The sequence below is a fragment of the Diachasma alloeum genome, unplaced genomic scaffold, assembly GCF_001412515.2.
Source record: "Diachasma alloeum isolate Michigan unplaced genomic scaffold, Dall2.0 Dall_scaffold_00358, whole genome shotgun sequence".
Lineage (NCBI taxonomy): Eukaryota > Metazoa > Arthropoda > Insecta > Hymenoptera > Braconidae > Diachasma > Diachasma alloeum.
The window spans coordinates 398,357-414,596 of NW_021680497.1; the positions used below are offsets into that span (position 1 = coordinate 398,357).

Here is a 16,240-nt window from a genome sequence, read left to right on the forward strand (position 1 = left end):
CCTGCCTCCAACGAGCCACACCCGCTTCCGGTTCTTCCGGCCGATTTTCTTTCGAGTTCACTTCTCCTTGCCATTATGTACACCTTGTGGAGAAACCACACAGCGACGAAAAGAATCGGAGAAAGGCGGAGACCACATGCACTGCAATCGTCCGCGCTACCACACTCGACGAGTTGAAACTATTTTTTTTTTTTTTTTTTTTTTTTTAAAGAGACCCATTTTTACGAGGAATCAACGAAGATACTCTCGCCAACTTGCGAGAAGTTTCACGTTTCATCTAGACATTTGGGAAAATAAAGTTCTAGCACTCAGAGGGAATTGAATGTTTTTATTTTGTTGGATAAACCGAGTACTATATCATGGCTTTTATTAAAGATGAACCAATATGGTAAAATTGCTCCGGGCAATATCAAACCATACGTTATAACCGGAAGTTGGATATTTTTACAGCGGAGTCAATCGTTACTGGCCCCGAAGAACTGAAACGAATCCAAACACACATGGAGGAGGGAGTTAACGATCCCTTTTGCCCGGAGGGCCTTGGGCAGTTAATCACGAGGTGTTCGCTGCTGGGAATATCGAACCATTTCCCTCCCCTCTCTATAACGCATCTATCTCCCTCGCGGGAGAATGATTGTGTTTGAGGGTGAAATACGCCTGCACAGGTGTCGAAAGAATGGCAAACGATTTTCCAGTGTGCCTGAGCACATTATCCAAGAGCCAGATGGAGTAATTATTGTGGGTTCACAATCATTATTGGATGATTTTCTATTCTTCAGAATAATCAAGATGTCTTAATTATAACCATTAGACACAAATATGTGTCGTCAATTATCAGTCAACTACACTGTTGGAAAAAAATGAAATTTCATGGACATTTGACTACCAATTTTCAGAGCAGTGACACTGGAGGCCATTTAGGGGGAAAAAATCATGAAATTCCAGGTTTCATTGAAAATTCAATGCAATTTTACTGAAAATGTTTTCAAATTTCACCGGTTTTTCGTTGCAAGGGTTAACTTGCCAACGCGGTCATCGCCCGAGGGCCTTCAGCCAGGGAATGTTGAATGTGGAGTGGATTTTTCAGTTGAAAATACCGTGGAATATTCGGTTTGAAAATTGTGTTGAATTTTCAGTTGAATATTATGTGGAAAATTGTGATGAAAAATTGGTGTGGAATTTTGGCCCGGCGGGAGCTCGAACCTGGGAGCTTGAGGTTGTAAATCTCATGCTGCTACCAAGTGCGCCACACAGCCGGGTTATTTTACTAAATTTTACTGAAATTTCATGATTTTTAGAATAGAATTTTCTGATTTTCGATTCATTTGCAGGAAAAAATGGACTGAAAATTCACAATTCTATTTGATTATTCCCCGAAATTCTAAATTTTCAATGACAAGATTTCCTGAAATTTCAGTGGAATTGGAACGATAAAAATTTCCGGAAAATTCAGCCAAAATTTTTACCAGTGTAAGATGTTTAGAATGCCTGTCTCAATGTCTTGATTTAAACCACCAAAAATGCCTCTCAATTTCAGTTACTAGTTTTTTTATCACGCCCTCTAATAAAAAAATCTTCCTCCATCGAGTACATTATGACCCCCGCGTAGAATACCAAAGACCTTCTGCACATATGCCGATATGGCACGGTATATTTTTCAATTTCACGCTCGAGACATAAAAGTATCGTGGGAAAATTGTTATCCATGATTCTCGCAGAGGGAGGATCGGATTGTGTAAAAGCGTCAAGCGTGGATTATCGATGCGCATATACATAGGGAAGGCCCAGACGAAGCTCGAAGTTAGTCGCCGTCTACGCCCCCTCGGCGCCCAACTTTGCCCACACCCACACACAGACAATTCCGCCAAAGTTCGCACTCACATAAAATGTTTCGCAGTAGCGTACAGATATGCCTGTACATCCAGCATCTACATACATATATTGTTTCCCCTGCGACGTACCCCGAATATATCTCTCCAAAATTCGAAGATGTGGAACAAAACGCCAAGTTTCACCAAGTTTGAGCTCCAACCCTGATGATAATGGCACGATAGGCGATGCATTATTTAGTGACGGTTTCCGGCACAATGCGATAATCATTATAAATCATACCACCAATTGGCCTGACACCGCAGGGTGCAACCGCGGTTGCTATCCGCGGCTGTACAAAACCACGAGAGTTCCGGGCGCCTCGAAACTTCCTGGATGAATTCAGGGTACTTTCACCCTCCCTCCAACCCCATCTCGCCCCTTTCTCCTGCAGTTGTAGTCCAGCAAACCCCACAAGTGCATCCCAAGTCTGGCAATTGCACCCAGACATCCGCGCATTCACTCCTCTCAATACACCCTACACTGAGAGAAAAGTATAATTCTTCTGACTATATTCCATCACCATCGAATTACAGTCAAAAAGTCCTCAACAATTTTTCATGGGTTACGGTAACTATGGCCGGAGAAGTAATTACTACAATGGAATGTAGTCATTGCAACTATTTTATAGTTCTGCTCACGATAGATTTGTCGTGGTCACTTTTAAACTTTGGTTAGTTTAACTGGATTTTTGTTTTTTTTTTTATATTCCGGCCCTTTCTACCCTCTGATTGGCTAATCGGCCCTATCCAACCCTATAGAACATAGGAGTAGCATGGGAAACCACAGAAAACCCATGCCGGTACAGGCGGTCACTATATTAGCGACCTCCCGCTCGCCTCCGATTGAAAAACTCGGTTCCACGGGGAATCGAACTCACAACCTTTCGCACACTAGGCTCGTACCTAGCCGCTTCGGCCACCGACGTCGATTAACTGCATTTTGATTTGCAAAAATTACCCATTACGCACTTGTTGCATAATATACTATTATAAAACACAGTAGGATAATTTTTATCAAAAGTTTCTCTCCGTGCCCTACCGAGAAGCTAGAAAATAGTACCTTCTCCGAAGTAGTCACTCAATCGAGCAATCGAGAGGTCGCGTGTGCCCTCCGTTCAGTTTGAAAAAATAAAATGGGGAAACGGATGAGTTATGACTCTCGAAAGGGAGGCGGGGGGTGGAAGTATGCACATAAGTAGAGTGCGCCTAACGAGCGCTACCACGATTCCTCCCCCTCGGTATATACACATTAACATGAATATTTTCCATACGAATACCATCAGCACGCGACCATTGGCGCAATGGTGAAGGAAAAAAAAAATCAATGGCACCAGAAGGACGAAGTATCGATCCGATTGAGCATTGGGGCACCGTGGCATTGTTCGCCGCTCGGGGGGCCACTGGGGTACGCCTTACCACTGGATATTCCAGTCCCCCTTCGGCTTTTTAAGAGCGCCCCATGCGCCACGCGCCGCTCCAAGTAGAAAAATTATCAGCTAGTAAAGTTGAACGGTTTTTAGGGCGACTACCCCCCTCCAATCCCGGTTTTTTCGACCGAAGTAAATGGGGCAATCGTAAAATATTGCCGCATATGACTCTAGTTTATCTATCTGTGTTCAGGACTGCCGTGTATGTCCTCTGTCCCGTATTTTTACAGGGTATCGAATATTCCCACTAAACACACTCTATTCTCTGTTCGTTACACAAAAAAAAATTTTTTCGTGTAGCCTCGGGGCTGGCACATTCCCAACGAAAATGTTTTTATTTTTCCCCTCGCCATGAAAAACAAGAACACAATTTTTGAATTATCGGGAAAAAAAAGGCGTGCGGCGAACCGATAGTACTCAGAGCATTGATCATTCATCGATGTATCTAGCAACGAAAAGCCTTCTCGCGTCAACATGGAGAATTAATGACTGAGGAAAAACTAGAATGGCTCGGAGGAGGATGGACGAGGCACACGGAGAAAAATATTCAGTAAAAATTACGGAACTCACAATTCGCTCACCGATTACGGAATCAACTCAGAAAATTCAAGTGACGGTACCGTAATTTTTCGCAGGAGATTCAGATAAAAATTACGGAACGCTCTGGAAAAATTCCGTGATAATTCCGTAAAATTTCCTACAACCCCATTTCGCTCCGGAATTACGGAAAAGATACGTAATTTTTATTGAATATTTCTCTCCGTGCATTCGTCTAATACACTTCCACCCTCCGGAAGGAAACGGAGGGAACAATGATCACGCTATGGTGTGAATTAGGTCGTGATGTCGTTGTTTATCGGGTGAAAAGGAAAACGAAACATGTTTGAAAAGCGGCTGAATCACTTTGACAAAATATTTTAGATTAATAATAGGGGGAAAGGGGGGCAGTTGCAGTTGTCCAATTCGTGCATCCGAGTTGGATGCAACAATGGGCGAGTTTGGTCATGCGAAAGGAGATGTGCATGAGCCGAGAGACAGGGGAGGAATGGAGGAGAGAAAGCGGAGGGAAAGAGAAACCGGAAGTTTTGAGTCGCGGACTCGTGCCGAGACTAGCATGGTGGTCCCCGTGGTCTGTCGACGACGTCCGGATACCATAATCACGCCACGTTACCTTTTTGTCGACAGTCAGGCCGAGGAGGATGGAGAAACAAAAGCGATTAGGTGAGACGAAATACATGGGGCGCCGAAAGGGGAAAATATACTCTGGACTTGTTGGAGTCAGGAGGGAAAGAGAGAGTACTCACGGCACGTGAGTAGGCGTGCTCGTGGCTGCCGAAGGCTATGTACAGATGAACGAGAGAGCTTCAACGATAATAATTAATTCGATGTTGCGCAAAATATGCTGAGAAATTGGATGAAATATCGAGTTATTCGCGAGAACATCTAGGGCCTGAAATTGAGACGCTGTTGTACCCAATTTAGATTATTTTTTGTGTCTCAAATTAAGACATTGAGGCATCCCTTCTAGACATTCTACACTGTTAGAAAATTACTCTTGAAATTTCAAGTAAAAAATCTTGAAATTTTTAACAACGAATAACTTACATGGAATTTTCATTGATCTTGTTATTGATAAATCAGTCAATGTTCTTGAATATTCAATGAAATTTGATTGAAAATCGTGAAAATTCAGGCAACTTTTTTTCTAAATTTTTAATCTCTCGAAAATTCAATTGAATGTAGTGTTTAATTTTCGCGATAGGTGAGAAAATCCAAATTGCCATTAAAAATTCAATGATCACTCATCATGAAAAACTCAATTTTATTGAATTCCCAAGATGAATCAGGAATTTCACGAGCAATTTAATCTGAAATTGAATTCAAGTTCCGAATATTGAAAATTAAAATACATCTGTTCCTTAAGTTTCAAAAAATTTCTTCCTCGCGAATGTTTTGTTTCCAACCCACGATGTCTCATTTATTTTTCCAAATACTTCATTCATTTTTTCACTGACAATTTATTTTACAGACATTTTCGAGTCAGGAAACTAACCGTAAAACAATTGTTGTGAGAGACATTTTTAATTTTCGTCATGAAGAAGTCAGCCGATGAGGCATATTTTTCTTCTTGTCATAGGGTAAATTGCAGGAACCAGTTGCAGTCACAGTTCAATTAAATCGACGGCAAAGCTCCTCCCCCCCCCCCCCCCNCCCCCCAAGACAATGCACACATGTGCACACATCAAGTGCACTATAATTAGCTCTTGTGGTGGTAACAGCCAGATAGAAACTCGTCGATCTCTGTCAGATTCATAATCACGCAGTATGTTAATGTGCACATAGCAGTGACAATTTATCACTCCTGCATTCACACATCCTTGTTTAACAGAAATAAAACATCAACAGACACGATAACGACGATCATGATGTTGTATATGGAGCATTACTGTTATTCGCCTGAACCCCTGGTCCCTGTCTAGACGTGGAATAATCTCAGGTATGGTGGATATGCTTGGTGAAATATTTAGCGACTCTCGAGCACTCCCACCACCGCTGCCTGGTAATGGGGATAACGAAGACGGAGGAGCATCAGAGATATCCGTGGAATACACAAGGCTCATGGCTCGCTGGTTTGCTTCAGCCTAGGTGCATCAGGCGGTTATAAACGTATGTACATGCGTGTTAGACTGGTTGGAGGGGCAGAGGGGAGGGGGTTACGAAGGGGTTTAGGTAGTTTCGGCAAGTTGGTATTATACGCAGACCTGGGAATGCTCTGTGGGACACAGCAGACGTCTGGCAAGTAGTCTGGCATGGTTGAAACACCTAGTTGTTTGGTATGGGCATCTCACGTGTGGGCTCTCTCCTCCCTCTCTGGCATCAGTTTAATGTAGTAATTTCCAGCTTTGCGCAAGAATTGTGGCCTAGACAAGATATGATAATGCAAATGCTCTCATCTCACTGTTACCACTCAACACATTTATATCTCTTCGCTCTGACAAGCACATATGTATATTTAATGTGAGCATCACACCTGCATCTGTTGCGTCTGTTTGTAAAACCGCTTTATGACTGCAACTACGAGGAATTGAGGCCTCAAACGTCGTTATTACATATGACATTATGCACGTCAGTCGAGATGATGAGATTCCAGTGATACTGTCTCACCACTGCGACTCTGCAGAGCTTGAATAGTCACTGAGTTTTGAATCAAATGTTTCTCAGGCGCTTGGCTATTATCGCGTAAGAGCAGTCGTTACTGTCCTATCAGTTGCTCGAGCACTTACGGACAGTTTTCTACACTCCGTTCAGGCGCCTCCATCAGCTTTACTTTTTCACAATTATTTTCTCCTCTTATCCTCTTTGACGGCGTGTGTGTATACCATGACGCGACGCAACTCGATCGTACGATCGGTATTTGCATACCAGCAATGTAGGCTTGATTTATCGATTGATAGGGGAGTCCGATAGCCCAACCAGTCATCTGAATCATTAATTCTTTATCCGGTTATAATACGACCATGAAAACCACCCCAATCATAACTTTGAGGAAATAAAGAAGTTGGTTATTTTGACTGGTCGGTAATCGCTTGATAATTCCCGAGACATGAGCCAAGAGTTTATCTCCAACTGTAGGTGAATTTCCACGGCGAAAAGAGGAAGCAGAGGAGTGGGAAAGGAGACTTGTAAAGTTAAAGATTCTCAATGGTTCGTAGCACGTAGTCTCGTGACTACTGCGGGCCGGAAATTTAATTAGGATTCTTATCGGCGCGTTACTCGATTATGATAGATCGGTCTGGGATACCACTAGACTTAACAGTTGAATAAGGCGACGGAGCGAGAGACCGAAGATGGGATTATTATTTCACGCCTTCAATTTCCCTTGGGATAATTATTATCGGGTATTCACCGAGTGTAAGAAAATGTCCAATTGTCTGTAATCGGAAAATGTCCCGAGTCAATGGGTTTATTATGCAGAGTACCATTGTGATTGTCTCGGCGAGTGGAGATTCAATTACTTCAATTGGCCATCGATACCAGATATATCAGTGAGAATAGTTTTGAATGGCCCCGGTATATCCAGAGTGACGCCTCCTCACGCCTCTTTTATTCTTCCCTCGATCAATTAAGACTGTCAGAAGCGTCTGGACGTCTGTACGACAACGACGCCATATTAGTCTCCCTCCTTGTGGCCACTCAAACGAGAGGGAAAGTGCAGTGAAGAGCGTGCTCAGAAATTTGAGTCGACGAACTCTGCGTGATCTCGTTCCTTTTTCTTTACTTCAGTGTATTATATCACTTTTTTCTCCTCTCCCCTCCCACTGCTCGCACTCCTTTTTTTCCCAGTTTAATAAAGAAATATCCAGCTGAGAACTGAGACTCGCGTGTCAGGCAAAAAGGATGTTAATTGATTGCTGGATTAAATAGCATCCACAAAAATTCAGGTTTCGAAATTTCTTTTATTTGATAAATGGAAATATTTTTATGAATTCTTTCCTCTTGTTTTTGATCGCTAGAAATGGAGGACGTGGGTGTATCTGGAGATGTTGGACACGATCAATTTCAAGTCAATTTATAAATACTTGTACAACGTTAAGCCTATTTAGTGGAACGATAAGAGGATTAATCGGGGGGGGGGGGGAAAGAAGGAGAGATGGCGCGTCTTGACCCCCTCATCATTCAACTGACCGCGTGATGGTGAAACCGCGCCCTATCTGTCTTTGTTCTCTCCCGGCAACCAGCGAAATTCCCGAAAACGTGATCGGTTGGTGTACTCCGGAGAAGAGTGTTAAACCATGCTCTAATACATTCGATGACAGCTGCACGGATAGCCCGAGGATGAAAACACTGAGTCTCTCGGGTGAGTTTAACGTTAGAATTCCACGGAAGAGGATTAGTAAACAGTTTATTTTAATACACACTGAGGGAGGAATAAAATACAACGACGAGATGGCTGGCATGAGCGGATGCCGTATAAAAATCCACCGAGGAATCCAAAATTTTTTTCCCCCCGTCTCTCTCTCGCTCTATTCATCCCCTCGTTATGTTTAAAAGAAAGAGCCTTCCAGAATGAAGTTGTCGCGAAGCGCGTGTTAGCGATATCTCAAGGCATACAGTCCTCTTCTCTGTTCTCTAAAACCCACGATAAATAAAGCTGCAGGGCTCTCCAACACTAGCTCCATTTCTCTTTTTTCTTTTTCCTCCACTCTTTTTATTCCAGTTTCCTTATTCTTCTCGATTTCTCACGTAGTGAGTCAATAGTTGTGCCGACATGAGATTCCCATTTACATTATTGTATGGCTATTAATAAATTCTTATGTGTTAACTTGTTCATTTCAATCAACAAAGTTCAAGTCCTGAAATTCCGGTTTTTTCAATGAAAATTACCAGAAAAATTCAATAAAAAGTGGGAGTCGGAACTGAAATTGTACGAATCGCCACGTAAACTCTACGATTTGTTCCGTAAAAATTAACCACTTGTCTGATGACTCACCGCAGTGGAGGCAACAAATCGTTCCGTAATTTTTCCCCAACGATAGAAATTTTACGGAACGAAACGTAGAAATAATTCACCAGTTTCATAAAAATTGTTGAACGTTCAAGAATTTGTTATTTTGGAGGCACAATAAGTCGGCAAGTTTCTGTAAGATTTTACTTCTTCGGGAAAAATTACGTGACTCTTTCATTTCTATAAAAATTTCTGGAAAACGATTCCCCATTTAGAATATTTCCGTGAATGCGAATTCGTGTTCCGCATTCAAGACGACAAATGAGAAAACCAATTTGACCACTAAACAATGAAGAAATTGCAAAACATTTCTCTTGATGTATCACTCTCGGTGGCAACCAAATTAGCGTCATGGTGATGACTGATGTATCCGCATTCACGTGTTTGGTCAGCTCATTCGATTAATATAATACGATCTCGAGCGGTACAATAACAATTGACTGGCGTACGAGTATATAAAGTGAGCCAATACGCACAAAACCGAGATATATCGCATCTGGTGTGCCAGCAACATATGGATGTGGTCTTTGGCAAAATGCACACATGCATACGCTTCATCGAATACACTGCATTGACACATCGTGCGAATGTGCAACCACCATCTCCATGAAATATACTCAATGTATGTATTGGACACTCCATCCCGAGCGCTCCATTCGACCTGATCGTTATTGTGCAGACCAGTTAAGTGATACCAGATACCCGTCCCTCAGCCTGTATTATCTAATTTATGGTATTGCAACTCGTTGTTAACGGGAAGTGAGAGCTCGCTGATAATTATGATATTTTTTCTAAATTTTCATTCATTCACTCTGCACTCCCGAGAATGAGTGTATCGTGTATCGATAATCATTCATAGAAACAATTCACGAGAAAAGGGGGCGGACGTTAATGGATTATTCACGGTAGTTGGCACGATAAAACTGTAGTTGAGGTAAATGACTACTTGATTCGGTTTATTCAGAGGCTTTCATAACAATCGTTTTCTTATCGTCGTGCCTGGGCAACTGGCGCGAGGCAGCTACATTACGCGCTTTCAAATATTCCACGGCTTCGTTGCATACCCCTTGCTTGACTATTATTTATTGCTCGTAAATGTGGCTACCGGTACCCTACACGAGACGCTTGCATGAATACACACTGTTAGGAAATTAGTGGTAATATTTTGAGGATAACAATGTTGAACAGCAACTAATTTAGTTCGAATATCAACACGATTTTTTTCCATTAAACCTTTCAACTTTTATTTCTCATTCTATTTCTGTAATCTGCATCGACTAAAATAAAATGAGCATTCATTTGACTCTTCAGCTGAATTATCAACTGATTGGAACATTTTATAATTCTATTTTTGAGACACTGACTGCTCACGTCATGGAAATTGTTGTCGTGTTATACTTCAACTGAGATTTTAAGGAATTCCAATATTAAAAATTCAAATTACTTGGAAAACATTTGGAATTTCATTGTATTTTCAGTGAAATCAGAAATTTAGTTATTCTTTATCCTCAAAGTTGATTTAAACGTCACTCCCTTGGAAATTATCAGTCAACTGTCCATGAAATTAAAAATAGATTGACTGGAGATGATTTTTTAAAATTCGGAGATTCATAAAAAACAAATGTCGTAATAAATTGAATAAAATACGTGAAATTGAATTTTATGACACATTTGCAAATTTATATATAACTCATAGTTATATTTTGAAAAAATGTCAACATTGCATTATATGCACCATTGCACACTGGTCGACTCTTCACGAAGTCGATAAATCCAACCGAGCGATAAAATAAGAGTCATCAAACTTTGTCAATGAGGTATTTTCCGTAATCATTTAATGCCCTGAGGTGACCACTTAAACACCACGACACGAGAGCCTCTCGAAAGTACAATTCGGCTTTATAAACGACATATTTATTGAAATCATTTACGCTCACCTGCGACCCCTTTCGAGATTCAAGATTTAATAATAACACATGGAATTTTTCATTCCCCTTTAATTGGCATTTGTACGTGCCGCATTTATGGCTTAATTAACTCACCATTACGGTAATGGTGAATTAAACTCGTGAAACCGGACTCTGAGAATTCTCAACAACATTGGGGTCTTCTCGAGCCGGTGAATTAAGATTCTTTCGTAAGATTATCATAAATGTATAATTTTCACGTGAAATGCAAGACCTCGGGTTTGTAATTATTGAATTATTGAGGGGACGAGAATGTAATTATTGCTACACGTGGAGCTCGTATCACTGATTTATAATGACTGGTTTCGGGAATTTTCACACTTGAAATTTTCAGGCATTATTTTTCGCGCTTTTAATGTCAGCTTTTTTCTGCAAGAGATGCTGCTAAAAGGGTTGGAGTACTTCACTATTTAAATTAAAAATCCATCTCGTCCACAAAGTGTGCCACATGAAAGAAATTACAAATATAACTGGAGAAAAAGAAGAGTTAATTTTTTCTCTCTCATTTTCCCTGAGTAAATCTACTCGGAGCAACAGTTTTCCCTCATGAAAAAGTTTTACGTAGCACAAAATAACGAGTAGGGTCGCCTTTCCGAGGGGAAAGAAACGGGGAGGGCAAGCGGCAGATTGGCAAAGTTTAAACAAAATGTTGCTAGCCGGTACGAGAAATCTCGAGATCTAACGACAATGTCGTTCTTCACAAAAAAAAGGGGCAAACAATGCGAAAAAGAAGAGGAGAGAAATGAAAGAAGGAGATCCGACAGAAAGAGAACAATTTATTCAAGAAAAATTGCGTTGTTTGGAGAAGTATTGATGTAAAAAAAAGTTGGGGGAGATAAACTTTGGGTGAAACGTGCGAAGAATAGCGGATGCCTCGGGTAGAACAAAGAGAACGATTGCGATTCATCAGCACGTCACTCCCGCAAACTGTTTATGGCAAATCCAATTGACGATAGTCTGCAATATCTCACGGGTATGTGTGCGAGTGTCGATAACTCGATGACTTTGCACTCGAGATAGACATTCAGAATTTATTCCGGGAAATATTCAGCATTCTAAATTGATGGGGGTAAATAGTGAAATGAAAATAAAAATGGGGAGATCGTGAGTCTGGACTCTTGATGATTTCGGTGGTAATTCAAAGTAAATTGATACGGAAATATGTTTTTCCTTACGCGGGGAGAAATATTCAGTAAAAATTACGGAACAATTCACGTAATCCGCAATGGGGAATCGTTTTCCGGAAATTTTTATAGGAATGGAAGAGAAGAAATCTGAAACGTTCTGTGAATTTTCAGGTTCATCACCGAACAATGTACGAAATTGTCACGTAATTTTTCCCGAAAACGTAAAATCTTACAGGAACTTGCCGACTTATTGTACCTCCAAAATCAAAAATTCTTTAACGTTCAACAATTTTTATGAAGCTGGTGAGCTATTTCTACGTTCCGTTCCGTAAAATTTCTCAATAGTTGGGGGAAAATTACGGAACGACTTGTTGTTCACACATAAATTCTACAATTTTTGCGGAACAAATTGTAGAATTTACGTAGCGATTTGTACAATTTCCAACTCACACTTTTTATTGAATTTTACTTCGCTCGTTTTTTACATTTTTTTTCTGGTAGTTTTAATTGAATTTTTCGCTCCGTGTATTCACAAAATTTCAATTTTTTTCTAACCGTGAATTCTAAAAAAAAGTTTAATAATTGAAGATGATTTTTTTTTCACTCTGAATTTCATGAGAGCAATATCCCCTTTTTTAAATTCTCTCAACTAATTTAGAATTTATTCCGAAACATATTCACCATTTAAGTTGATGAAAGTAAATCATGAATAATTTTTAGTAATTTTTATTGAATTTTTCTTCCCGTGTATTCACAAAATTTCAATTTTTTCCTAACCGTGAATTCTAAAAAAAAGTTTAATAATTGAAGATGATTTTTTTTTCACTCTGAATTTCATGAGAGCAATATCCCCTTTTTTTAATTCTCTCAACTAATTTAGAATTTATTCCGAGAAATATTCAGCATTTAAATTGATGAAAGTAAATAATAAAATGAAAAAACGGGGAAGATCTTGAGTCTGGACTCTTGACGATTTCGTTAGAAATTCAAATCCAGATATCTTACCGAGACTTGCGTAAACAAACGAGGTGGACCGAAAAGCGGTAGTTAGAGTGGAGGCAAAGTACTCGAGAACACGGGGAATGGGGGAGTGTACGCGTAGATTCTAGATGGCACCGGGTGGAGGCAAATATTTACGACAGACCAGTGTTGGTTGAAGAAAGAGAAAGACGACTGAAGGGGCGGAGGGAACGAGGGAACAAATTCTGGTCCTTGGTACATCTAGGTATTTCTCGTTATTTACCCCGGTAATATGGACCACAACTCCCGCGGAATTATTAATGATTTGAGGATTCCTGTAGTAGAGAGGAGAGCGTCAACTCAGAATTCACGGAATTCAGCGGATGAAAATTCTTTTCAACCGTTATAAATTTAATTTTCTCCGTAGAACGTGCAAAAGTTTTCTGTTTTGTGTTGGGTATTTTTATGGCGCGGCACGAGGGGTGGGACCGGGGGGAAAAGGGGATATACAGAATGGGGAGATGGGTTGAGTGAGTGGAGTACTGACGAAAGATGTGGAGACGTCTCGTCGCGGCGCCGCAGGGGCGAGCAAGCGTGCAGGCAAGTGATAATGTCTTGTATCATGTACTGGAGACTCACACGCATTTACGGGACTAACTGTGGGAATGTGTTTTGGCAAGTGGTGGCATCTGTGCTCAAGCATCCAGGGAAGACAATTCTGGGAGAGAAAAAAAAACGACAGTAGGGATTGTTTTTAACACTTTATACATCTAACCAACTCATCCTGGAAATTGTTCTAGGAAGATAGTAGTGATTCTCACGTTTTGCGACCTTGTAGCTGGTTGAGAGGAGGCGAGGAGAAAAAGTGAAAAGATGGAGAGACCATCTGACTTGTGGAGGCGGACGAAGGCGTGTGTGAATAAAGATTGAGGAGGATCAGACTTAAGTGCGTCCACAAACGAGATGAGTCGCGAGTAAACCAGGGCGAGAACGGGGAGATGAATGAGAACGAGATGGAGCGATGTCTTCCAGTGGATCTGTGCGCACTGGGCATGGAGTCGTGTCACGTTAGTGAGCGCGGAATCGATAAAACGCCCTGGAGTTATGACAACAGAGCTGTTGGCCAGAGGTTTGGGAGTGCCTAAACCGTTGGATTTTGACTCGCGACTCGGGCAAATGACTCACAACCCCTCCAACCGAGAGTCTGCATAATACGTATCCCGTAGGAATAAAAATTTTGCGCTCACACGCTCATGAATGAAACAAGAAATTCTCTCGTGAGATGGAAAACAACTCTCGATTGAAATAAAATTTTCAGAGACCGAGGAGAGTGGAATATATAGAAGGGAAAAAATCGAATGGTAAGAGCGTATATCTGAAAAAAGCCAAGAGGGAATAGCTTGAGAATAAAAAAAAACAACTCGAAGGAGCATTCGACAGGCGAGCTTCTCTCCCCCGAATAAGAAGTTAAATTGATAGAGCCCATGGCGCAGGAGCTAACCAACAGCCGAAAAAGGAAAAGAAAAATAATCTCACGAGTTACGAGTTACGTCTCGGTGTATTTTACATATTTAAATTGAATGTGTCGATTCCTTCGTTCAGTGCGATTGACAGCCAGATACACCGGGGGGAGGCGCATTTCTCTGGAGTTGTTGTCCAAAATTTCACTTGCGAAAAAACTTTTCCCCCATAAACTGAGCGAATTGCATATGCGAATTGCATTTGAGACTGTCTCGTTGATCAATCGCAATGCCGAATGGAACAATACACAAGAGTCAGTGTCAAGTGCTAAACTTGAAAATATACCACCTGCTCATGCTCACCTGCCAACCTTCTGTACACAGTGTTATCCGAAAGAAAAATATACACCCTCTCTTGTTCCACGTCGTCGAGCATCGATATCAATTATGCAGGATATGAAATACGAATATATCGTGTAGAAGGTTGTATTTCATCGGCGATGATATAGGCCCCGCAGGGGTAGTACACGAAGCCACACGGATGGAAAATACTTTCTGCATATAGAGAACAGTATTCAGGAGTAACAGTCGTGTGCTATCTTTGGTCTCAACGGCAACGGGTATATAGATTTCGATTAATTATTCCCGCGCGTCGCCCTGTCGTCCGAGAAAAGCACGGCTTTAGTCTGGGTGTGTGCTCGGTACCTCGTGAATAATTCCTTTCCGTGTGTCGCTTTCGGGCTTGCACAGTACATACTACACGGAGGTTCGGGGGGGAGGGGGGGGGGAACTATTTTCATCGTCAAAGCGAATGGAAAATATATCGAATCGTACGAAATACAACGAACAATGGAACTTGTTTTCAAAGTTATTATTCGTATCGACTATATTGGTGCATGCTATAGACTCTTGGTTATCGATTAGCTCTACACACTAATGACACTTGAAGATTAACAAAGCACATCTTGAGCATTAGACGTGCACTGAACTTTCCAGTGGGAGTTCTTTATTTTCAACACCAACTGCTGAGGTTGGAGAACAAAGACAGAATGTTCCCGAGATCCTTGACAAAGTTTTCCCACTGTTGGGATAATCGAGTAAAGACGAAGTGCAGAATTAACATCTTCAACGGGCGAGAGACCGAAATTCGATGCCTCAGAACTTGGCGAGGGAAAGGTCGAAAAAAAAAAAACGAAAAGGAAAGGAGAGACGAGTAAAAGCGTAGTCTGACATGGCTGCTACGAAGACGGTTACACAAGGGCAAGATACAATTTTCCCTGGGTCCAGACACCCTCGGCTTTATTCTGCCTTTTCAAAACCCCCACCCTCCGCCAGTTCTCTTTGGGCTTCTCTCATCCGACAGTTTTTCAACTTTTCAACGTAATACAGTCTCAGAACGAATTTCCGACGAGTGTTGAGAGGAAATTTCGTTGAATCTTTCATTACTGGCGCATTATTTACTGTGGAGTCTCGACTGTTGAATGATATTTCGGGAATTTCTCCGAGAAATTCCCGGTAGAATTGTTTTGACTCTTGTGTTTACGTTCGGGGGACAGTGGGAGGTTATTTAATAGGAAAATAACACTGACCTTTTACGGAAACTCCCAGGATGACGACGATCACCACAGACAGCAGGGGCTGCTTCATTTTTTATAGTATCCAATGCACTTTTAATTCAAAATTTAATGACAATATTTCAAGCGGTATATAACCGTTAATCACTGCAACACAATCATCGTACTGAACACTTCTGCCTTTTATAATCGTCGGATTACCAATTCACAACAATAGCACTTGCTAACAGGAAAACACGGCACTCTTGGGGGCACCGGACGGGTGAGTGAATATGGAGACAGCGAGATTGTCTGTTTATATCGGATTATTTTGTTTTGGTTGGGTCGATTCGCGATGTTCAACCTTTG

The 16,240-nt window shown here is 41.2% G+C and overlaps 1 protein-coding gene across 1 annotated transcript in view; it reads right to left on the reverse strand.

Moving 5' to 3' along the window:
- The window catches only part of LOC107041136 (roundabout homolog 2), a 193,433-nt gene extending 177,468 nt beyond the window's left edge, over window positions 1-15,965 (reverse strand). Inside the window, exon 1 of the mRNA XM_015261540.1 lies at window positions 15,908-15,965. Coding sequence (XP_015117026.1) covers window positions 15,908-15,965 — 58 coding nt within the window. The remainder of the gene's footprint in view (window positions 1-15,907) is intronic.
- Between the last annotated feature and the right edge of the window lie 275 nt (window positions 15,966-16,240).